This window comes from Rhamphochromis longiceps, linkage group LG23 (genome assembly GCF_057381845.1).
Source record: "Rhamphochromis longiceps isolate RC_006_pf linkage group LG23, R_longiceps_female_GT1.1, whole genome shotgun sequence".
NCBI classification, from domain to species: Eukaryota; Metazoa; Chordata; class Actinopteri; order Cichliformes; family Cichlidae; genus Rhamphochromis; species Rhamphochromis longiceps.
In genome coordinates, this window is record NC_140578.1 from 12,955,463 (window position 1) to 12,981,424 (window position 25,962).

Sequence of the window (25,962 nt, forward strand, 5' to 3'; positions counted from 1 at the left end):
GAACAGCAGAGGACTGAGCACACAGCCTTGTGGGGCCCCAGTGCTCAATGTGGTGGTGCTGGAGGTGCAGTTCCCGATCCGTACTGACTGAGGCCTTCCGGTCAGAAAGTCCAGGATCCAGTTGCAGAGGGAGGTGTTCAGGCCCAACAGGCTCAGCTTTCCGATCAGTTGTTGGGGGATGATTGTGTTGAATGCTGAGCTGAAATCTATGTACAGCATTCGGATGTGTGAGTCCTTCTTGTCCAAGTGTGTCAGGGCAAGATGGAGTGCAGTGGAGATGGCGTCGTCCGTTGAGCGGTTATGGCGGTATGCAAATTGCAGTGGGTCCAGTGAGGGGGGCAGCAGGGTCTTGATGTGTCTCATGACGAGCCGCTCGAAGCACTTCGTGATGGTGGGTGTAAGTGCAACAGGACGGTAGTCGTTGAGACAGGACACAGAAGACTTCTTGGGCACGGGGACGATGGTGGTGGCCTTGAAGCACATGGGAACGACGGCACTGCTCAGAGAGATGTTGAAGATGTCGGTGAGAACATCTGCCAGCTGATCAGCACATTCTCTGAGCACTCTGCCTGGGATGTTGTCTGGTCCAGCAGTTTTACGTGGGTTGACTCTGTGTAGAGTTTTCCTCACCTCAGCTGTAGTGAGACACAGGACCTTGCACAGAAAGGCGAAATATCATCATATTAAGCAGCCTTAAGTAAATATCATGGAAACTGTAGTTAATCACCAATTTTAACTGTCATATTTGAATTCAACCCATTCAAATCCATGAGAAATGTCATATTTTACCTCACAAGCAGACAACTTCTGATTATTTACCAGAATTTTCTGACTAAAGTGACCCATTGTGGAGGACCAGTCCACACCTAATTTTCCTTTTTTTTCCCCAGTAAATTTTAAATCTTGACATCTTTTCCTATATATGGTGATCTTCCTTGAATGTTCTTCATCAAACAGACACTGATATCAGATACGTGAATGTTAAGGAAGAAGAAAAAGAAGGGGAGAGAACATTGTATTATTATTATTATTAGTAGTAGTAGTAGTAGTGGTAATATCATCATTATTATTAAAAGTAGTAGTAGTATCATCACTATTATTATTATTATTATTATTATTATTATTATTATTGTGTTTTTATGATTATCCTTAATGACTGAGGAATATTCTTTACATATTAAATTATTGAATTAGTGAATCTTTTACCCACAGGAAACTTGTTTCTGCTGTTTTCACTCTGCTTGCTGATCCTGGATGATGTGGCTGTAGCTGCAGCCAGTTAAATTAAAGAGTTTAGCAGCACGGTGAACAGTAGGGGGCAGCATTGCGCCTGCGCTGTGTGGAGGAAACCAGGCGGAGAAGAAGAGCGTATATGGCGCCGTTGTTTACAGGCTGTTAGAGGAAATAAATTCGCTGTGACTCAACAAACTAAAATCATTTGGAGCTCTGCGTGTTGTCAGCTTCTATCGGCCTTATTAACAAGCATTAATATCCCTGTAAAGTGTATTATTTTGTGACGTGGGTGTGACCGCGGTCCGAGTGACTGAAGAGATTTTTTTTTGCACTGTCACTGACAGACAGGACTTCAAATCACAGGTCGGTGCTGAGACAGGACACGACACGACACTCGATTCACCGCTCACTGCATGTTTTTTACTCTGAAACGAAGCGATTTAGAGTCTGTTAAACTGAAACGCTGACAGCTGTTTGAAAGCAGAGTCACAGCCTAATTACCAGTAACGCTGATAATTTAGAAAATATTATTTATATTTTTATGTTGTGCAATGTTATTTATATATTTATAAGTTGTATACTTCCTGTCATACAGCAACCAAAACATTAGACATTACAGAGCTTAAATATATTAAATTAATTGAGTAAAATAGACAAGTTTATAAGTAGATCAATAGTGTATGTATGTATATATATTTAGATATAGATATATTTAGATATAGATGTATGTATGTATATACGTGTGTGTATGTGTATGTATGTATATGTGTATATACACACATATATGTATATACACAAATATATACACACACACACACACATATATGTATACACATATATATGTGTGTATATATATGTATACACACATAAATCTATATATACATGTGTATATATAGATATGTGTGTATACAAATATATCTATATGTGTATAGCAACATCCACACTTACATGAAGGTGAATGAAAAAGCTGCAGGAAGAAGAAATTTCATCAACCAGCCACTTGTACAAAAAAATAGTTTCTGTTATATTTGAATGTTTTTAGTTCAAGGCACCTTGTCCTTGATGGACAGGCTGACAGATGATACAAGCAGGCATCTCTGTGGACTGTGATGTTTGCAGATGACATTGTGATCCATGGTAAGCGTAGGGAGCAGGTGGAGGTATGCTCACGAGAGAAGAGGGAAAAAAGCCAGCTGAAATAAGAATATGTATGTGAATGAGAGGGAGACAGGTGGAAAGGAGTAGAGATTTAGAAGGTAGATGAGTTTTAATAACTGGGGTCAACCACCCAAGGTTTCAGAGGTGATTTGTGGCAAAAGAATAGAAGCAGAAGTGAAAAAGAAGGTTTAGTGACACCTGCTGTTGTGTATAGCTGTGGTGACTTTTTAAAGGTCCAACCGAAGGAAGAAGAAGAAGAGTATACATTATATTTATATTCATATACAAAGGAAAGAATCTTATACTCTTAGAAGTATGGTCATGTGAAAAAGAAAGTTTTCACGGGGCTCTGTTGGCCTGTTTCCATATGAATTAAGAGGAGCAGTAGAAGCCAAGAGTTGCTAATCAAATGCACTGATTAATTGATGATCAGTAAACGTGAGCACCATGTTTGGCAGTTTGCTGCTCTGACGCATTTAGGCGTGTGTTAACACAATGCCACAATTTTCCCAGCGAGTTCATACCATGGTCAGATCATGCCATGCTCAGAAAAACTGCAAAACTCTGACATCGAGTGGTGAGATTTTACACACTGCACCTTTAATATAGAATAATAGAATAGAATACTTTCAAAATCATTTACATCACCAGGGTTGCAGCTGTAAGACTGAACATTGATGGCTGGGCTAAATGGATGGGCGCTAATGATGATGATGATGAAGCCTTTATTTGAGCTTGATAAACCTGCTAACTTGTGCATTATCAATTGCCTTAGATCTGTAGATCTTGCCTTAGATTGTGGTGCTTCAAAAGAGAAAAACTTTATTTATATAAAAGATTTTATTCCAGCTAGAAACACAACAGTGGAGTAGAGTAGAGGCTCCAGCACATTATATTGATAATGACAAATTAAAACAAATAAAACCATGAGTTAAAACCATAAAAGGAGCAGAAATAATAATAAATAACTATGGTATTTATTTATTTTTTGTTGTTGCTTTAAGTTGTTAAGACTTTAAGCTTTTATTTAAAGGCTTTTACCTGCAAATAAGATCTTACAGTGCTTTTAAACTCTACTTTCAGAGCATTGTTCACCGGGCCTGCAGAGGGGAATCTGAATCCAGCCGAATGTAAGACCGACTATAATCTGGACCTCAGCTGGCACAAGCTAAGCTAATATGATTCATTAGACTGATGTTTTTGGTCACAGTTGCACTCCCTCTTTACTGTTCATAGATGATAATATTTTAGCCTCTCACAGCAAGAACATGTATAAATTGACTGTTAAATACATAAACTGGATCTAAAAGATGAACATGGTTTGCAGATCTGAAAAGTATAAACAACACTTAGTGCCTTAAACCTGACATCTTTTTAATGTCTAGTAGGAGGCAGTGACTTCTATGAGAAAATGAGCTCACTGCTCACTGAACCGAGCTCAGTAAACACTTTCCTGAAAAGTTTTTGGGTTCAGTCACTAGTTTAAGTCATCTTGAATAAAACATGATGCTCTTTTTCTAAATTATTGTCCCATTAGATTGAAAAAGCAGAGCAAAGCAGGGTATGATTTACTATGCCATGGATAAGTCATTTGCCTGTGAGCCACCAGTGTCCCTCATTTTTAGATCCATCATGTGGAAGGCACTCAGCCTATGGCTTCGCAACAGGATGTGTGACCCCATGTTGTCTGTGTCCATCTTTTATATACAGCTTGTGGTTAATATAGTTTGTACAGGAAAAAAAGTTAATTTTTATTTTTCTAACCCTAGAAAGTGATGATAATATCAATTACTTTTCAAAGTCTTCTCCAGTAAATGAGATAGGAATTGATCAGAAAACGAATCTGTTCTCATTTCTGTTCCTCGACATCACAGACATAAAAGTGCTGCAGTTTATTCAGACTATGAAAGAGCAAATCATACTGATGCTTCAGAGCAATCAGTCTAAACAATAAGAAACAGAGCTAAAATGAGTTTTCTGCTCTGAATACTTGACGTGGTTATCTCCTGTACTTTATGAACTCTCAAAAGTGTTGGAAAAAAATCACTAATACCTGCCAAAGTTTCACCCACTCCTATTTACTTGAAGGGCCTGTAACTCAGTTTATACAGAACCAAAGTTCATTGTTTGTGTTTTAGTTGTTGTTGTTTTTTAACCCTAGAAGGTTTTGTTACCATCAGTCTGACTTCTGTCTGAATGTCCTACGCAGGAACAGAGCGACTGCAAAGCTTCTAATTGAGCGCTACTTTCGGCAGTTAACTGAAGGCTGTGGAAATGGCAACTGCACGAATGAGTTTTGCGCATCATGTTGTGATTTTCAACCTTTGGATAACAATTCAGCAGCTGCCAAAGCGCTCGAGCTGTTTAAGATTAATGCCAAACTCTGTGATTATCACCCCTCCATCACGGCCAGTGCTGACGGAAGAACTCAGGAGGGCAGTGAGATGAGCGATAAAGACCCTGGTTTCACCAAGGAGGACTTCTCAGGTACTGTATGGCTAGCTCTGGACTCTTGCAGATGCTAACTTTGAACCAGTCCCTAAATTAGTTTGTTCTGTTGCAGAGGTTCATCACCTCACAGAGAACACAGTCTGTACGATCTTGGGTTTCTGTGAAGAAGAAGGGGATTATTCTGCTCTCGTCCGAGTCATCGGCAGGGTCTTCTCCAATGCAGAAGCCCTGATGAAGAGTTTCAGGAAAGATGAATCCAATTCTACCGACAACCTTGAGTCTTGTAAACCGGCAGATATGAAGAAAGATGAGAAACAGAGTGAGAGAAGCTCAGAGAAGACAGGTGCTTCTTCTGCAGCCTCTTTGCCAGGTGAGGCTTTGAATGAAGTGTTTGATGCCTGTGAGGTTACAGTGGACATTGGCGCTGTGAGGAGAGTCTGCGACAGACTTCTGTCTATCGACCAGCTGCAGGTGGCCCTGGTGAATGCTCTCATTTACCTCACTCCAAATGTTGAACTTGACCTGGAATATCTTGACGTATACGAAACAAACCCAGATTACCTGAACATCTTCATTATCGTCATGGAGAATAGTAACCTTCACAGCCCAGAGTACCTCGAAGTGGCGTTACCACAGTTCTGCAAAGCAATGAGCAAACTTCCAGTGACCGCGCTTGCCAGGCTGACGAAGCTCTGGTCAAAGTACGATCTCCCGCACATCCGCCGTATGATGGAGACCTTCCAGCAGCTCATTACGTTTACAGTTGTTAGCAACGAATACGACGGCGAAAATCTGGTAAACGACGACGAGACTGTGGTGGCTGCGACGCAGTGTTTACAGGTCGTCTTCTTTGCAAGCATTCTGGGAGGTGACGTGGACGTAGAGCACAACGAGGAGGACGAGGAAGACTCTGACTCAGACGAGCTGACGCTGCACGAGCTGCTTGGCGAGGAAAGGCTCTATAAGAAAGGCCCCCGCATAAATCCCCTGGAGAAAGAACTGGGCGTCCGACCGATGGACAGCATAAAGCCTCTCATCCCCTTCGAGGATTTTATTAACGAATCGCTTAACGATGTCATCGAGATGGACAAGGACTTCACTTTCTTCAAGGTCAATGCAGAAACAAAGTTTTCTTTCCAGACTTGCCCTTTCATCCTCAGTGTCATCACCAAGAACCAAGGGCTGTACTACGACAACAGGATCCGAATGTACAGCGAGCGACGCCTCACGGCTCTTTTCAGCATGGTCCAGGGGCAGCAGCCCAACCCCTACCTCAAGCTCAAAGTGCGCAGAGACCACATCATCGACGACGCTCTCGTCAGAGTGAGTTGCGCTGCCTTAGGGTAATTGGAGGATGTCGAAATCAGTGTTGTTCAGTTTGAAAAGTGAAACCTCCTCTGTGTTGCAGCTGGAGATGATCTCCATGGAGAACCCGTCCGACTTGAAGAAACAGCTCTATGTTGAGTTTGAGGGTGAGCAAGGTGTAGATGAGGGAGGCGTTTCAAAGGAGTTCTTTCAGTTGGTTCTTGAAGAAATCTTCAATCCTGACATAGGTGAGAATTTTAAGCCCAAGTGGACTGTGGACATTATGTAAATGTTGTTTTGTATCCGAACAAAAGAACACATTTATTTGACAGGCGAACAGGGGGATTGAGATGAGTGTCATGTTTTATTAATTATGCAGCAAGCTGAAGTCAGGATACGATCATCTTAGCATGAGAACTAGAAACTTAATAAAATAATGCCGTGCAGTTCAAAAGTCTTGAATCCAAGGAGCTAGATCGTTTAAAGTGGTCTTTAAAGAGCAACACTTCTCCGGGCTTTCTAAAGATCTTTCAAAGGTTTCTTTGGACATCTCCAGTCTAATCCCTGTACAACTTTCAGAAGATTTTTCTTCAAGCCCAGGCACAGTAACCCCACCCACCTGCTGTTCAGACCTTCAGTTTACAAGGGGCAGCCAATCAAAAGAAAACTGACCTATAAAAGATTTAAGTATTTAAGATTAATAAGGATTACTCTGAACTGTCATTTACGCAGAGCTGCTTCATGCATTTAATTTTTCCATGTCCATTTTCCTGTGTGCCTGATGTTCCGAACAGGAATGTTCACCTACGAGAACGACACCAAACTTTTCTGGTTTAATTCATCTTCTCTGGAGACTGAAGCGCAGTACACTCTTATTGGAATCGTCCTCGGTCTCGCGATTTACAACAACTGCATCCTGGACGTCCACTTTCCAATGGTTGTCTACAGGAAGCTCATGGGAAAGAAAGGGACCTACTTGGACCTGTCAGACTCACATCCAGTATAGTAACTTCCTCTAAAGCTCATTCACAGTGAATCACTACAATTCACAGTAGTTTTAAAATGTTATACATCCCTGTAATCAAATCAGTGGCACCTGTGCAAAGAAAGTCTTGTCTTTTTTTTGTGCTCCAGGTTCTCTATCAAAGTCTGAAGGGAGTACTTGAATATATGGGAAATGTGGAAGAAGACATGATGATGACCTTCCAGATATCACACACTGACCTCTTTGGAAACCCAGTAATACACGACTTAAAGGAGCAAGGAGACCAGATTCCCGTTACTAAGGAGAACCGACAGGTGAGGTGTGAGCTGGACCGTGTTACAGCTACAGCTCCTTAATTCACCTTATATGTCCTTTTTTGGTTTACTAATAAATCCCCATGCTACTGTGTTGTTTGGTCTGTGATTTTAGTCTGTTGTTAGGGGGTTGCTAGTCAACGTGGTGGGGATGTCCTCTATCATGAATAATGAGAGAGTTTTGTGTATATAATTATGATTTCATTGGTGTATTATTGGCCACGGATGAGTCATTTGGTCCATTGGTAGGTGATTGCTAGGCAATATGATGACATCATAATATACGATAGTCATAATATATGGCCTAAGATGTATCTGTGTCCCAAATATGGGTGTTAAACTCTGGATCGTGTAGGAGAACTTTTAGTGCAAACAAATAGATTTTGTGTTTTGAGTGGTATACCATAATCCACTGGATTAAAAATATATGACTTCTGAGTTCATTTAAAATGGAAAATATTGCACCTTACACCCCAAAAAGTTATGAACGTCTGTGTCGAACTTTTCACTACCGCTTGGCGAGTAGGTGAATTTTCAGACAAACCAGTATTTTATGGACAAACCTGCCAGCGATCAAAGCAATCACAAGGATTTCAGCAACTCCAGTAACCACTTGCCAGCCAGTCAAGGAATACACACTTTTCCCTGGTGACCAGGGTTAGCAGGAGGTCAGTGACCAGCCTCACAGCCATTGTGCATTGCTTCATTAGATATTCTATTAACATTTATGTAATAAGTAAAGTTATTATAGAAGAAAATCAGCTGATTCTGAGTAGGGCTGTTCGATATAACGATATATATCAGACGACGATATAAAAACATTGTTTCATTTTACGCTATCGTTTGTTTCGTGGTGTCGCAAAATAAACCGTTTACGGCAATATTTTTTGTAGTGGCTATATTAATTTTTTAAAGTTCTCTCTTTCTCTTATATTTTATATAACCACACTACAGACGGACAAGCGCCTGTTTTTATGCGTTGTGGTTAGCAACAAGACGGTAACAGCATCGCGTGTCCGCTTGTTTATGTTCCACATAAACCTTTCACAATAAAGCTCAAGATCCTGTTCAGACTTTTCAAAAAAACTGAATCACGTGAAAGAGCAGATTGTTTACGGATGAGAAGTAAAAAAGAGCCGTCAGGTGCTAAAAAATAAACCTTAGACTCAAACGTTAGAACAGGCTTTTCCCTGCAGCACGCCGTGTAATAAATACTCACAAAGAAAACGGCGGCCTTTACAACTTATGTCTAAAAATGTATAGTTTCATACATCGGTTAAAACACTCGACTCCAGCTACATGACGCGCAGCTGGAAACACTTCCCTCAAGTCGAGCTGCACGAGATTCACAGAATTTACAGAAAATGACACATTTTTGTGATTTATATCGTTATCGGACGATAGAATTCTTATATCGGGATATGAGATTTTGGTCATATCGCACAGCCCTAATTCTGAGGCAGTCAGAGGGGAGGCACTGGTTTATTATCTTGTTCTGATTTTTGGTCTCTTCTTTTAATTTATCTCCGGTTCCTTTAAAACCATGCATCATTTTTATTTAAGCTTACCTAAAAATTAGACATTTCTGTGGCTATATAATATGTTAAGATGGAAGTCTGATTCTAGACCAAATGTGTCGCTACACAAATAAGGAAGCCCTAACTGACACTTCTGCTGTTCCTCTTTTGACTGAAATGTATATTTCACAAGTACAGAAACAGGAACACACGATGAAGACGAAGTAGTATGTTATGCAATACGGCCGGCATTCTTTGACAGAGCAATCTGTAGAGTCTGCTCTCTAAAAATACAGATTATAAAAAGTTAATGATGAAAAACTGCTTCAGATATATTTAACTTCCTTCCTTTTTTAGGAGTTTGTGGATCTGTATGCTGATTACATCCTGAACAAGAGTGTGGAGAGACAATTCAAAGCCTTCAAAAAAGGCTTCCTAATGGTCACAAATGAGTCCCCGCTGAAATATTTGTTTAGACCAGAAGAAGTAGAGCTGCTTATCTGTGGAAGCAGGGTGAGAGAGCGCATCCCCATTTATATTTTTTATATCTTAATTGTGTTCGGTGCTGCATTGATGACAGTCTCCGATCATTACACAGAAACTGGACTTTGAAGCGCTCGAAAAGACGACGGAATATGACGGCGGCTACAGCAAAGACAGTCAGGTTATCAAGTGAGTCTGATAAAGTCTAAACATGTTTGGAAGTACTTGAACTTTATGCACATTTTCTCATCAGTTTAATGTTTTTATTCAATTATCCACGTGCAGAGATTTCTGGGAAGTCGTCCACTCATTTGGGGAAGACCAAAAAAAATTATTTCTTCAGTTCACGACGGGCTCAGACAGGGCGCCTGTTGGCGGGCTCGGCAAATTAAAAATGATCATTGCGAAGAACGGCTCTGACACAGACAGGTGCTGCTCTGGCCAGATTTAAGAAACGCTCAGCATATCTTAAAAAAACGATCCGTAACTCAAAGCTCTCTGTGGATGCTGATTTCAGATTTCCCCACTTCTGCCATTTTTCTTGCAGGCTACCAACCTCCCACACCTGCTTTAATGCACTGCTGCTCCCTGAGTACTCCTCCAAGGAAAAGCTGAGAGAGAGACTTCTCAAGGCCATCACTTATGCCAAAGGGTTTGGGATGCTGTGAAGAAGCCGCAAAGTTATCAGAGCCAAAAAAGGGAGTATTAAGAAAGTGGATAGGGAAATGCAGTGGAGAAAAATACTGTAATAACCCTGTGCCTAACCAAACTACTGCAGTCCACTGCTGGCCTTTCACACTTCATATGCATTAGATTTCCCAACAGACTGTATTTAAAAGATGGACGCCATTTCCTGGTGAAGTGAAGCTCAAGTGCCTTAAACTTGCATTCTTTCTGATGACCAGCAGGGGGAGACTCCACTGGTGGAATGAGATGTCATTATCTCAAAAGGTGGAACAATGGAAAAATATATGTAAAAAGTTCACAGATCAGTGCAGAGAAAGAAAATATAACCGAAACGCAGCGAATATGAAATAAGTAAAAAGTCAATTGTTGTAATTAAGAGCTAAATATAATTTAATAAGGCTAAATGAAATACAATGTAAGCTTTTTTTTATCAAGTGTGATGAAAAGAACAAGCACAACAGCTGTCAGAGGTCGTCAGTGTAGTGAACAAGGAATAGGGTGGCTGAACGTCCACAGGAAACATCTGTAAACCTCCCGTCACCGGTGACGTCTGTGCACGCGATGAGTTAACGGTCTGAGTCAGTATTTTCAAGTAACCCCTGTTAAAGCTAAGAAGGAGGCTGTGCTTTACTGTGACTGACGAGATATTGGCCTCCGAGGCCTCCCATTTTCCTGTTTCCCATCCTTTGCACAACCTTTACTATGAATAATTATAAATTCGGTACACATCATTTCAACACTTCAGCCAGAGTAATATAGTGCGTGCACAGCTGTGCTCATCTGTCATTGTTGCTTGAGCTCTTTTTACTCCAAAGAAAACAGGGCTCCCTCACCAGTTTAAGAGTTTAAACCAGTGCTCCTTAAAACCTAAAAAATATAAATCTGTACAAATCAGTACTAGAACATCTTTAGACATAAAACTAGCTAGCTAACTAAAGAAAGAAACTGGATTTTGAAACCTAAATGTCAGGAGATGTAACAGTTATGGTGTGACACTCAGTTTGAGGCTTCACAGCGGGAGCTCATGAACCAGTCGATGTCATTAGCGTGGTTCAGCATTACTACCAATTTGTATTTTTAATGGATTTTTATTTGTATTTCACTTTGATGTTTTGTTTTTTAATCAGTGTGGTTTCCAGACTGGGTTTGCTCGTCTCAGTTTAGTTTTTATTGCATGTTTTTAGTTTCATTTTTTATCCGTTTATCCGTTTTAGTCTGTAGGACTGTTTTTCGGGTGCAGATTTAAGAAGTTCACATTAGGCATTAAAACACATGGACGTCCCAGCCTCACCAAGTACATGCAGCAGTATCTCCTCACGCTCCTCAAGACTAAAAACAAAAAAGGTTTTATTTTATTTTTGTTTTTTTAAGAACAAAATATTGTATTTTTTTAATTCTAGTTTCAATGTTTACCACAGTAACTGAAATGTTTTTGTCACACCTACTTTTACTTTAGTTTAGCTGCGGTTGTGTCCATCTTTTACTTACAGTCTGTAGATTTCCCAGAGTTGAAAGGCGCTTAAATATTTAAATTTTTTCACGCGTGTTTCGTTTCTGAGCCAACATCAAACTGTATTGTGAAAGTGCACTTACACAGAGCACATTCAGGATATTTTTTGCATTTAGTTTGACTTGTTTTGTGTGTTTTCTGCAGTTGTCGTAATGTAGCAGCATTCGGTGCACACACTCTGGGCATAACGGTGCTCTTTGGGTATGATTGTCATTTACTATATGCTGAACTGAAGCCTTTTTTAATTCCTGCTATTGAAGTCAAAACAACCTCATAGAGAAGCTTATATTTAAACATTTTCTTTACCCAGAAATAAAAAAAAAAAAGTTATATCCAGATGTGATTATATCTGGTTACGATCTAACAGTTTTGTGTTGTGACCTGACAGTTTGGTTTCAGAGTATGCTTCCTGACTGGTGGGTTCAGACTTTCACTTCCTCTTTCTTTTGGTTTGTTTGCTAATCTTACTGATTGCACAGTCATGAGGTGCCAAATGTGCAAGGCCTACACAAGAAAAAGAGTCACACCATGTTTTATTTTGCCAAATGTCTCAGGTAAAAACACAGAACGTGCAGATAACGTGAAACTCTTTTGTAAAGCTTCTGTTATGCAAATTAAATAAAGGTGAATTAAAAAACAACAACATTAACACTCACTGGAAGACTTTAAGCTGAAACTCTGTTTTTCAAATAAATACCTGATCATGACTGCGGCTTGTCTCACAGTCACAGATTCATTTCTTTGTTCTTACTTTTGGAAAATTTGGTTTCAAACCTCTCTAGAGGTCGCCACAGCATATCACCTCTCCTTTCAATAACTGCCATCAGATTTTAGCAGCTCGACAACACGCAGCAGAATAAGTTAGCACATAGCTGATGAACACAACGGGGTACTCGCTTAAAGAGGAGCTGGTTTTCCTTCATTGCTGATGAAGCTAAAATCAGACTTTTCACAAAACATGGTGATAATGGTTCAGTCGAGAGTGATAAGATAGAACTTTATTAATCCCTCGGGTGGGTTCCTCTGGGAAATTCGACACATACATGTGATGCAAGATCACATGTATGTGTATCTATGAGAAATAGAAGAACTGAGCAGTTAAATAAGAGATGATGTGTCATCACTTGACCTTTGAGTTGCTTTTCTGCTGCACTTGAGTAGTCAAAGTAGATGTAAGACTTTTAAAGGGCAATTCAGCTCTGAGGGGAAACGTTAAACAAATATTCTTTGTCAAACTTCTCTTTTTTTCATGTTTCTGTAAAGAGTGATCAAAATTTCAGAGATTTTATTGGCAACCACATTCATGGAAAGATTCATAACTCATGCAGTTCTCTATGACATGCTGGTTATCAGCTTCTGCATCCATCATCCACCCACTTTTTAAGGGTTGATCAGCGATGAAGCTGATCTTTGAGAATATTTTTAGTGTGGTCCATCCAGGAAAGGATCATTATCAGCCATGATTTGGAAGCAGATATTCAGGATGTCTTATAGAACTGAGGAAATTACGGAGATCAAGGCTGATTTATTTCCAACTTAAACTTGAAACTTGTGAAATGCTTGTTTCTTCATTATGTCATAGAAACATGGTAAAAAAGAAAGTTTCCAAAACACAAAATTTGTGCTACTGACAAAACTTTAGAACAGGAAAAGCATGACATTTATGTGCCTTTAATCACATAGCTTGGCTGAAAAAAAACAAAAAAAAAACTGTGAGTTCCCCGTGTTCATTCACCCACAACATGACAATGTACCAGTATAAAGTGAATGTTATATGAACACTTTAATGTTTATTCACATATTAGATTTACAGCCAATAGCCGACAGTAACTTATCAACAGCACTGACATTTCACTTTGTACATTTTTAAGCAGTGTAAAATGGATGTGTCAGCTGCATTTTTACTTCACAAATAGATCAATATGGAAGAAAAAGATTTTCTGGGACAAAAATGGTTCTACTATTATGAAAATCCTTTTTTTTTCCAACACGCTTAGTAGTTTTATATATGAAAAATAAGAAATTGGCTGTCAGTCGTAGCATACACACAGAAATATACATTTGCTGTACACAGTTTGACACATTATACTGATAATAAACATGCTGTATAAATGGATATGAATGTGGGCCTTTAAAAAGTGACACTCCCTCGTGTGCTGTAAAGTTCTCGAGTGTCTCTTGCGTTACTGGACCTTTTTGTCTTTGTCGGCCACCACCTCAGACAGATCCTCTGGTTTTATGGATTTCACTTTGTCCTCCATCGCTGACACTCTTTGCTTCATTCTTGTCGAGTTGAACGTGAACTCCGCCATCAGCTGGGCGAACTTGGTCTGCATGGTGTCCAGATTGCTCTGCAGTTTAACAATCTTCTCCTCTATGTCCTTGGGGTCGGCGCCGGCATTGGCGACCGCCTCGTCGATCAGGTTGTCCTTCATCAGGATGGCTTTCCCCTTCTCTTCTAGAGCCTTCTTGGCATCTGGATACTCGGTGAGGGCTTCCATCAAGTCGTCCTTAGAAAGGGCAAAGAGGTCAGAGTAACCCACACTTCTGATGTTGGCCGTTCTTCTGTTGCCCGCTTTACTGCCCTTGATACCCAAGATGCTGATTTCACCAAAGTACGCGCCATCGCTCAGCACTACAAACTGAGTCACTCCATCGTCAGCCACCACCGCTAGCTTCCCTTCCTTGATGATGTACATCTCCCTGCCAATATCCCCTTTCTTACAGATGTAATCTCCAGGGCTAAACACTTGTGGCTGCAGCTTGAGCACCAGTTCAATCAACAAACCGGCTTCGCAGTCCTGAAAAATCCGCACTTTCTTCAGCGTATCCAAATGGACATTGATGGCAATCTCAGCCTTTAGCTTGTCCGGGAGAGTTTTTAAAACTTCCTTTTCATCGCAGGTTTTCTTCTCAGTCCACAGGTAGTCAAACCACTTGATGACCCTGGCCTCCAGGTCTTTGGTGACCTTTCGAAACTGCATGTACTGCTTTATGGAGTCAATCTTCGCCTGGAACTCAGCGCGAGAGGCGTTCATGTTGGAGATCATAGCGCCAACGTTACCGACAATACTGGCAAAAATCAGCACACCAGTGAGGAAGTCGGCAATAACAAAGAGGTATTCAACATCCTTGACAGGTGCGGGGGTCTCTCCAATAGTGGTGAGGGTCAGCGTGGACCAGTATAGGGAGTAGATGTACTTTCTTGCCAAGCGGCCATGCTCTGGGTGGCTGATATTGGGGTAAACCCAAGTGTCCGACCCAAATCCGATGGTTTTTGAAATGGCAAAGAATAAACAAGCGTTCCAATGGATGATAGTAAGAATGTAAAGCACAAGATTGCTGATACGGAACATGTTTGGAAAGCTGGTTCTGGTTTCAGTCCTCTCGAAAAACTCAAAAAGCCTTGGCAGTTTGCAAAGGCGGTTTAATCTGAATTCCGGGTTGTGGATTCCATATTTCAGAAACAGCAGATCAGTGGGTATCATTGCAATCATGTCGTATTTGAATTGAGAAGTTGTTCTGTATTTATCTCTCAGTTTTTTGGAATCTTTTACCAGCAGGCCTTGTTCCAGGTAACCTGAGGGACAAACACCAAATTAGAAGCCAGATCTTGTGCTACAGTACAGCCTAATTGGTGTACAAAAACATCCTTTCTGTAAATGCCGTCAGGAATCTGACCTGTTCTTGCTCTGACAAATGTGTCTGCGCAGTAGATGAGGTCTGTGGTGTAGTCCAGGATTAGCCATAAATGTATATACGACTCCTGGAGTTCATTAAAGCAGGCCCTAAAATACAAGCAGAACAAATAAATCAATGCTCCTTTAAGTGAATAATTATTAATATGTGAAGGATGCCTACCTCGTTATGACCATCATTAGGTTATAAAACACGGGGCCTGCAATGACGGAGAGCCACCTGTAGTACTGATCTGTAGCGGGATCCATAATCCAGATTTCTTTCCTGAAACCAGCAAAGCATCAGAAGGTGTTTAATGTTGCACAGAGATGAAAAGTGACAGATGTGGTTTCTGTAGTTAAATTTACCAGCTGCCGCAGACTCTGAATTTAACGGGTACTTACGGTGGCTCTTCTTTCTTTTTATCATCTTTCTTATCATCTTTCTTCTCGTCTTTTTTCTCATCCTTCTTCTCGTCTTTTTTCTCATCCTTCTTCTCGTCTTTTTTCTCATCTTTCTTTTCCTCTTCCTTCTTGTCCCCATCCTTCTTCTCTTCATCTTTTTTCTCCTCCTTTTTCTCATCTTTTTTAATCTCCTCTTTTTTGTCCTCTTTTTTGCTACGGATTACAAGTTTAGTGTTTTTATAGTGGTGAAAAAGGACGGAGGTGGTCTATGAAGGACTGCTAGAAGACTAGAAAGCTACCTTGAAAGGAGTCTACAGCGACAATTCATTTGGATTCATGGTGCAGGTCATACGTTTGTCCAGCAGATGGCATCATACTACAGGTAGTCCCTGTTATTTTAAGCACACTTTATGACCTTACAGTTCCTTATGTGAACTTCCCCAAAGTTGGATCAAAATAATCCACATCATGACTTCCAACAAAACCCCTGAGGTGGGTAAAGGGGTGGGAGGCACAGCATAGAGAAGCGGAGGATGTGAAGACATGGTTCAAGGAGTTTGGTGCTAACATAGCTATGCTACGTGCCATTGTAGCTACAACAAATATCGATAATGTCCACTTCTAAAGGAAACTCTTTTCTATTTTCTGACACACACTTACTCGTCTGTGTTGTTGCAGTTATTCATGTTGTAAGTAGCCAGCGGCCACTTACTGGCAAGGCTTTTGGAAAGAAAGACAATTTTTTTTCTTTTTACTTACTTTTTGCACGAGGCTTCTCATTCATCATATAAATGTGATATTTTTATGGCAAAACCCCTCTTTTCTTTTAGGTTACACACATTCCTATTGGTTGGGAGGGTGTTCAAAAAAATTGTTTATGATCTATCTTCACCCTGATCTTTGAATGGGGTAAAAGGGAATGGGGAGCTAGCTTTTGGCTATTAGCTTCCCCACTGTTAGCTGTGACATTAACTTTCTTGTTTAAGATATTAAAGCATTGTTTTAACCGTTCATAAAAAAAATAAAAGCTAAATTATACTGTAAATAATTTGAAATGAGATGCGTGCTTGGGCTCAGGAACACATCTTTCAATAAACAAATTGCTGTCTTTTCTATAAAGAAAAAAGAACATCCATTTAGAAACTCTGGCCTTCTTTGGGCCTATAAAACTGTTCAGTGATCTAATCAATACAAATTTTAAATTCTTTTTTGGACGTTCCAAGACCACGGGCTCAACCTCGACAGGTATCGGGTCGAGCAACATGCTTTCAGTTTTCAGGTAAAGTTGTGCACATTTCCACAGGAATCTTGAACCACAATGTGGACGTTATTACAGCAACATGGCTCTCCAAGCAAAGAGTCTGTGTGCTAAACGACTAAACATTAGCCACAATATGAAACTTTTTTGGAAACAGGGCCCTGAGTAAAGTGTCCTGTTTGTCCAGTTTTGTGTTAAATCATTCAAACATTAGAAACCATAACTGCTATGACTCGACAAAACTCTTAAACTGACCACAGCAGCTCTCACCACACCATGCTTACTTTCTCTTACGGACTGCGTCGTGATGCCCCGCAGACTGAGCACTGCTGTGTAGACTGGACGTGTCTTTGAGCTCTGGGCCTCTGAAGCGGTCGAGGAACGAGTCGTGTCTCTCTTGTTCAGGCTTCACTCTGTGAGACGCCCAATTCCGTAGCATGAAGAAGAAGTAAGACAGTCTAGAGAGTCAGCGGGAGGTAAAAACAGCACAAAGTGACACCAGTCTAGGCTAGAAACCATCAACAGTCATGTCAAAGGTAAATACCCACAGTGGAAGAAACATTCAGATCCTTTACTTGGAGGCTATCCGTAAAATAAAGCATCTACCATTAGACACTTGGTTTGTCTGTCAGTGGTTCTCACTCATCCAGGCCATGGTTGTCTAAAGTGCTTGAGTAAAAGGCAGCCAGAGTTCTTTTTAGTTCCTGAAGACCTTTCATCCTCTCCAGGACTCAAAACTGACTGGGAGTCCTGGGTATTTAACCTCCTGCTGGGTCTTCACCTTAGAGGGGAAGCCAACACATCAGACATGTCACAGAGAAGACAGCTGGCTTGAGAGAGGAGTAAAGGAGGCCACCTACATCCAACTGCCATAGCTGGCCAGAGGTGGTGGTCTATAACACCAACTATCAGCTACTTCAAACTTAGTCCTGAGGTCCCCTTCCAGGTGATCAAACCACCATTCACACCTTCACCTGTGCGACTCTAACAACTCACATGATGGTAGAGTGGAGCAACGTCTGAAGAAACCCCTCAGACTGAGAGGTGAATTGGAAAGAACTCGGTTTCCTTCGCCTCAAGCACTTCAGACTTTTCAAACTGTGGTTCATGCTCTTTCAGTGTCAGATGATGAATTTCAGTAATTAAGTGAACTTTTATGTTTAGTTTCATTTAGTTTTCAAATCTAAGTTTGGTCTTGTCATATTTCTTTTGGATGAAAATGTTTAGTTTTCATATGTTTCAGTGCCAGTTTTGTTTTCAATTATTCTAATATAATCTCGTCAGTAAATATAACTTATTGTACAAACCAAAATCAGCTGTTTCTGAGGAGCATCATTTGAGAAGTCTTTCTTGGAATAACCCTTTACAGTAGTGTCTTTAACTTGGTGAAGTCATTATATCCAAAATATATCAACTTTGCATTAACATTAAATTTTTATTTATTCTTTTAGTTATTTATGTTTTTTAATTTCTGGCTAATTTCAAAGTCATAACTCAGGAACAGAAGAGAAAATGTTGACATTTGGTCAAATACCGAATTGGAGACGGCAATAATTGGTGCCCAAACATGAAGCTATTCATTTGTGTGGGCAGATGTGCCTATAAACGAAAAGACAGACTGGCTGGTGCATGTGTATGTTTGAGGCAGTACTTCTAACTTATCACCACCTGATAACCATTGGTTTGCTCATCAGCAGCATATTGCATTTCAGAATAGCTTAGGAGAAACTTCAGAATCGTTTCTTTCCACCTTTGGTAAATACCGGCTAATTTAAGCACTGCAGCTGGCATTTACCTGGCCATTGCCCCGGCACCTGTAAATGAGTCTCTGTGGGACTCTGAGCGCAGTGCTCTGTCACAGTTGTCCCCACAAAGAGAGTGAACTCTGGAAGACAGCAGGAGGGGAATGATTATATTGACAAGACCTCATAAAACAAGTCAAGATGTCTCATTTCAGTCAGTTAAGGATCCAAAAGTCTCCCAAAAATCACCAACAAAGCTAACATCAGACCTGCTCTCCCCATTTTCAATAACACCGAGCTCATCGTCATTGGCGGACAGCCGCCTTCTCGCTGAAAAGGAGTTTTCACTGCAGACTTTCGCCATCTTCTCCTGCCTGGCTCTGCGGGCCTGGACACTGGGACACAGAAGAATCAGTGAAATGTGATGGGGTCATACGGGCCTGAAATCAAAGATCAGCAAAACAGTGACTCGTGTGTTAATGTGTTTACCGAACGCCACTCTTCACTGTCTGTCTGAGAGTGGCACCTAAAAATACATCCCGATAATGACCTTAAACACTAAACAGGATCAGTGCGCTCTCTCTGTGAACCATCAGCTTGCTTTTAAAATAACTAAGCTATGGCTTACAGGGACGCTGCAAATGTTCTTTGGTGTGCAGCACGTTAAAGATTTGAACAAGAAGTAGACTACAACTGCAGGAGTGTGTAGAAGCTCTCCAGGATGTTTTGGAATGAATTAGAGAAAAAAACTCTTATTTTTATGTTTTTATGACCTCTTTAAAAAGTTATAACCAAAAACAAAAAGAGGGTAACAGGTGTGAGATTAAATCCTTTTTTGGTTTAAATTACTTTGTTGTTATGTATGTTTCTCTGTGTTTATTTTTATTTTTTAGTGGTGATGATGGTCAATACTGACTCACTGATCTCTGGGGAACAGCAATGTTTGTAACACGTGCACTCATGTAGATTAGTGCTAATACCAGGGGGTTAAGCAGTCCCCACTTAAATTAAATGACACTGACATTCACCAAGAAGCCGAGAGCTCCAAGGGTGACGAAAGGTAAAAGCGGCAGGCCGTCTGTGAGTGTGAGTTACATCATATTCTGACACTGTGGTGAACACTGAGGGTCAGAAATCACGTAATGTGTTTTAGGGGATGAGTTTTAATCTGCATTGTCTTGCTTCCATGGTTTCTACTGGGAGTCACCACACAGAGAAGTTTTATATATCAGGAAATTAAATATAAATTAACTAATAAAAATACACCAAATGAAAATAAACTAAACAAAAATAGAAACATAAAAAATACACAGAAATACAAATGCTTGCAAAGTTCTGGAAGGCTATAAAGGATATAAACATCACTTATAGCTTGAAACTTCCACACTAAAATCCACACTAACCTGCCTGTACCCTCATAAATGTACACAGTCTGACCGAGGTGAAGGAACTCATTGAAATCATACAACGCATACTGATGGGTTGATTTTTTTATCCCTGCAAAATGGATTGCTCTGCAAGGGTCAAAACAATCTCACGTGTTTGTTTTCATTAAAATATCCCATTCCTTAAGATGCACATGTCTTTATCTTTTACCAAAACCTTTATTAGAACCAAACATAAACCTTTGAAGTTGATTATTTGAGGGTTACAAGTTACACACAAGACAAGATTTAACGGAAAAATTCACTTTGAACTCACTATATCTATTATAACGCCCTGAAATGCTATGCACAATTGAAATATTTAATGCATTTTTGAAATATATAAACTGGATCTAAAGGTCAAATTATTGGAGATAGAAGAAGGAAAAAGTCACCTGTCTGACGCCTTTTCACGCAGATTTTTGCGAGGCAGCAATTCTCATACGATTCCTCCGATATAATCCCATCTTCCCACACAGAAAGAAGATTTCTTTCTTTCTTCTTTTAATCCACAGAAATATTTCCAAACGCTCTGACCCGTGAAAAAGTCGCTAAAAATACCGATACCGGCCGTCCATAATTGACCCCTGAGGTTCTGCTGTCCGAAGTCGGCGCACACTGAGCGGGCAGGTCTGAGATGAGAGGAGAGGGGAGGAGTCCCGTGCATCCTCCAGCTGCCATCACTGCTCACGGCAAACACAGTGCTCATGGGCCAGGCAGTGCTCGTAAAAATAGCTGCCAACGTTTTATTGTTTCTATTAAAAGCTTGCTGCAAAATCGTCAGAATTAAAAGTTCGAATTCACAGTAGAAAATTCTCTGTTACTGGTGTGACATATATGTCATCAGTGCTGCTGAAGTTTTGCCTTTGCAGGTTACTGAGCTCAAACATATGGCAAAGGGCCGCACAAACTGATGAACAAATGATCATGATGGTCATGATAAGAAAAAAACAAAACACTGACAGACTGAAACTGGGAGGTCTCCTGCTTTAAAGTCGCTTTTGTTTTTAGCCCATCCACACAGACCTCCTCCTTATGGCATTTTTGTGCTTCACAAATTCCATCACGTTACTTTTGCGATAAAACAGGAATCATTGTATGTGGAGGCATGCATCTCAGGGGAAAAAGCTTATTTCTGTTTTGTAACTTCTCCGTCATTGTCGGAAAGTAAGGTTATTTGCATTCAGTATCACATTTCAAATTTCAAAGAACGAACATGGCGAAGGTGAAAACATTCAGATCGAACCTTGGTAAACTTCACTCATCAATAGGTGACATCACAGTAGCTACAATTATCTTTTAAACTATTTGTGGTATACATGCAACCAGTGGTGTGAACCACAGACAAAAATGGACTCATGTGCTCAGGTAGCATACAGGTAGATGTTATTGGCGATGGGCTTCATGTGATGACTCCATGGTGACATCACAGGGTCCTAGCGGAAGGAAGAAATTTAAAGTAATATCAGTGAAGCAATTGCTGAGGGAGGAGGTGCTACTGAAGGTTTAGCCAAATATTACAGCTGTGAATGCCTACAGAAAAACAGAAGTGGTCCAAGGTCAGAGCCTTGAGGTATCCCCAATGAGAGGAGCAGATATGACTTTCATATGTATACAGAAATGAACAGGGAGTCTGTCACCTGATGAACAATAATGTGGGTGAACAAAGAGAGAGGCATCGTTATGCTCACTCTGCCACATAGCCCCGCCTCCACTCATACATCACCTGCACACATAAGGTTAAAAGAAAAATCCCTTGGCAATATACGGAGCTTCAGTTCTAATCCCAGATTAGACTTGAGCACCTATTTCAGACAGCTAATGCTCCCTTGGGGCAGGGGAACATTTTATCTTCTATGGGAATAATTTAGAGATAAAAATGTAATATTACTTTTTTTAAAAAACTGACATATGTTTGTGTATTTTAACCAACACGTGACATATGCATATGTGACATATGCAGCGAAATTGTATTTCAGCTGAGAGAACTATCGGTGTATTGTGTGCTATTTGTGTCTCATCAAAAGCATTTGTGAACTGCCAACACATTTTCAGCCTCTAAAATTATTATTTTTAAATTATAATTCATGTTATTATAATTATTTTTAAAGTCATCACATTTAGCTTGATTGAACTTGAGATCTTTTAGATTTTAAAGCTGTTTTATTTTTAATTGTTAGTTAACTTAAATATAATTTAACTGTTAAATAATATTTTCATTTGGACAGCAGAGATGAAAAACTTGTGGATTTTGCTGTGTTTCGTCTGCCAGAAGAAACACAGGGATTTAGCTATGTAATAGACTTTGGGATTGTCCTTAGAGTGGCTTTAGGGCAATCCAGATACACAGAACAGGTGATTATGGTGTACAAAGAGGGGTTGGCCAAGTGGGATCATTACTTTCACTAAGTCTCACAGATGACCAAACATAAACTTAGTTTTTTGTTTGATTCCAGTTCAGTGTTGTGGTGAACCGGTCGAGCAGTGACTCTCTCGGTCCGCACGCCTCATTAGGTTTACTGTCCAGGTGCACCGGGATCTGTGAAAAGCGTCTTTAGTTCTCTGCCAGGAGGCACATGGTAATTACTGCATGCTAAACCCTGTCAGAGTGCAATTGTCTATTGCATGTTGGCTTGACTGCATTTCCAAGTCAATCAGACAGGCATCAAATTCATTTACAGCCCTCAGCCAGTCATCGACGAGCTGAATATAAACTGAGGTGAACAGTCTCTAATCAGACCTGATTACCAGCTGGCAGCACGCTCGCTCTGAGCTAAACAAGAAGAGGGGAACAGTCCCAAATAAAGAGGATCAGATGACCCGTGGAGAGTGGTGCAGCCAAACTGCTGGTATACAGCAGCTTTTGTTAGGCTGACCCAAAGCCTGACCAGGACCATCAGCTTCCATCAACATCTTCATGTCCCAGATTGATTCATTTCACCTGATTTTAAGTGCTTCTCATTATAAAAACATGAAACTCAGCAAAGAAACTGGTCGGTCCTCTGACCATTTTCAATGGAATGTCTTTTATTTGCAAACTCATTTAAACAATGACCTAAGCAAACATGAAAAGGGACCAAACTCAAGGAATAAACAAATGTTGTTTTTACGCATAACATCTAATTTAGCAACGAACCCATTTTAAATGGTATCTTCTGGCACTTTGTTACTAGCAGCATGTCACAAAAACACAACACACATTTGTTTCCATTTCTTGTGGCTCGTTTTGTGTCCTTATCCATTTTAAACCACATGAAGCCATTTCTATGGCCTCCACTGCCATTAGTTATTTTACTATGTTTTGCATTATCGTCCCATTACTTTAGTTATTTTAACGAATACAGTTGCATACGCTCCAGGCCTGAGAGGGTGTGTGCAGCATCCTCAGGCTGCTACAGATGGGAGCTTCCTGCTTTTCTTTATGAAAAGATACAGTAAAGCCTGAGCCAATATCTAACTCCATATCAAGGTTCATTTGTTCTCCTGAAACAGCTCCATGGATGCATTTGTTTTTAATTCACATGTACCTTGTACTTGTTAAGTTACTCTCCATTCTTTCCATTTACCAGCTGCCATTCGGCAGCCCAGCACAGCACAGCCCAGACCTTTTTCTCAAGGTTTTCTTATCTGTTGTCCACATTAAATAGACTATGAATAAATCTCAGCACATACTAATTGAAAATACGTGAGTTTGAATGAACAGTATCACGGAAGAATGAAGCTGAGGACCGTTAGCCTGAGCTCGGGGCCTGCAACAGGATAACAAGATTAGGCTAATATAAAGAAACCGAAGGACAGCAGCCCCCTGAGGCTATTCTTGAGCTAAATGGTGCTTTTCATGTTAAACATGCTGATGTGTTTGGGTTTATTGCCATATAAAACCATCATATATACTGAGCAAATTACAATATAGCTGAAGATTATGAGAGTGTTTTTATCTATTAGGTTAAATGTTGAACAAATTTGACCAAAAGATGGCAGCAAGTTAAAAACTGTGGATCAGATTGATATTTTTGTCTTCAGTCTACGCAATAGATCCCCACACCAAAACCAGACATCCACCACTGCCGCTGTATGGTTTGCTGAGTCCCACTGTTTCCACCAGTGCTTCTCCAGCTACTTCTAATTCCCCTGTTTGTTTGTTTTTAACCTACTGGAAGAGAATGGATGATTTGGTGTTTTGGTGGTAAAATGGTGCAGAGATGTCACCGCCAAAACAACAGCACAAGTAATACTGCTAGCATCTGCAATGTCCACCTACTCGGGTGTTAAATTAAACACAAATGCACAAATTAAGACTCATAAAATAGAGAGAGTTTTTTGCAATGCTCTGCATGTACACATATATACAAATCTTATCAAACTACTGGGTATATTTATTTACTTATTATGGCACAAGCATAAACTTCAGAAAGGAAAAACAAAAAAAGAGCAACATTTTGTGGGATTACAAGGTTCTACTAAGATTTAGACTAAATGAAGTCCGCCTTCCTTTGATTCGTCGCCCATCTGCATACAATAAGCAGGGCCTCAGATGTGTCACGGCAGCCGATATCAGCTCAAGTGTCCGTGGCGCTGCCGTGGGCCCTCTTGTTCTGATTAGCTGCAGCCTGTTTATCAGTTGCTGGAGATAAGTACTTTCACTCATCTGTATTTCATACCAAACAGAGGAGATGATTTATCCTCCTCCAAGCACTTAGCCTACACAGAGTTTCTATGACAACCTGAAGGAAACTTGTGTGGGCCTTTAGGGCTGCATTAATAAGTACAGCTGCACATTGCTGTGGAAATGCAGGTTAACAGAATTCAGAGGCAGCACAGAGACCTTCCTGACCCTCTGACCTTCTCTCAGGAGACTTTCAGTTGTAAATAGTAATTCTAAGAGGTAATACAAAAGAAAAATAGTATGGAGAGGGCATCATGATCCTCTTTGAAGCTCTCTGATCACCAAATCACACCAACAGTCAACTCGAGTGGCTTTATATTGTAAAGGAAAGACCCTCAGAGAAGCCCAGAAGAGAAACCACTTGGCGACAGTGGGAAGGAAAAACTCTCTTTTAACAGGAAGAAGCCTCTAGCAGAACCAGGCTCAAGGAGGTTAAAGATGCTGTTTTATAATCCACTCATAATCAGTTATTTTACCTGTGCCCCAATCAGCTGCTGTTTATTCAGTTTGCACTCACAATCAGTGGACCACACAAGTGTTTGTGTACGTGATTCACATCAAAATCACAAGAGAATTTCATTCATTGAGCTCCTTGACAACACTGATTTCACAAACAGAGAATGAAGACTTCGGTCTAAAAATTCTAAAGAACGTTTTGCAATCATGTCAACATGAACTAGAAAGTCACAGGAATGAATGCATCCTGAACAGGAAGACTGGAGGGTGTTTGAGGGAAAGGGAAGGCACTTCATGATGTGGCTTTTGCTGCATGAGTGTACGTGCCTTAATTGCAACAGTGTGCCATGTTCCGATGGCTGCTTCCAGCAAGATAACAGACCGTGTCACAAAACTCAAGTATTATAAAACTGATATCTTAAGCTAGTTTCTTGACAATAAGTTCACTGTGCTCAAATCTCCTCCACACGCGTCAGATATCCAGCCTAGCCTAAGCTAGGCTAGTAAGGTTTTACAATGAAAACTTTATCTAGTGTTTGTAATTTTACACATAGTGGTTTAGGTTTATGTATGCAGTGGAAATGCAGTGGCTCAGAATGTCATTTGCCTTTAAAATGCAGTGCTAGTCTTTTTCACATCTTATTTTAATCAGATTTATGCAGATTTAGCCTAAAAGCTTTTGCTCTTCCCT

General features: G+C 40.3%; 2 protein-coding genes across 2 annotated transcripts; one reads left to right on the forward strand and one right to left on the reverse strand.

Moving 5' to 3' along the window:
• Window positions 1-1,326: 1,326 nt before the first annotated feature.
• ube3a (ubiquitin protein ligase E3A) lies at window positions 1,327-12,373 on the forward strand. The gene is made up of 11 exons (XM_085398300.1): window positions 1,327-1,596; window positions 3,475-3,521; window positions 4,601-4,878; window positions 4,955-6,165; window positions 6,251-6,395; window positions 6,942-7,147; window positions 7,282-7,446; window positions 9,321-9,476; window positions 9,562-9,635; window positions 9,732-9,875; window positions 9,994-12,373. Coding segments are annotated over exons 2-11 (2,502 nt in total). The 5' UTR covers window positions 1,327-1,596; window positions 3,475-3,519; the 3' UTR covers window positions 10,115-12,373.
• A 1,137-nt stretch (window positions 12,374-13,510) lies between these two features.
• cnga3a (cyclic nucleotide gated channel subunit alpha 3a) lies at window positions 13,511-20,742 on the reverse strand. The gene is made up of 9 exons (XM_085397968.1): window positions 20,545-20,742; window positions 18,995-19,120; window positions 18,779-18,868; window positions 17,268-17,441; window positions 16,386-16,445; window positions 15,726-15,938; window positions 15,505-15,606; window positions 15,325-15,431; window positions 13,511-15,223 (listed from the first exon to the last, which is right to left on the reverse strand). The coding sequence occupies exons 2-9, from the start codon at window positions 19,087-19,089 to the stop codon at window positions 13,827-13,829; spliced, it is 2,238 nt and encodes a 745-aa protein (XP_085254094.1). The 5' UTR covers window positions 19,090-19,120; window positions 20,545-20,742; the 3' UTR covers window positions 13,511-13,826.
• Window positions 20,743-25,962: the final 5,220 nt, after the last annotated feature.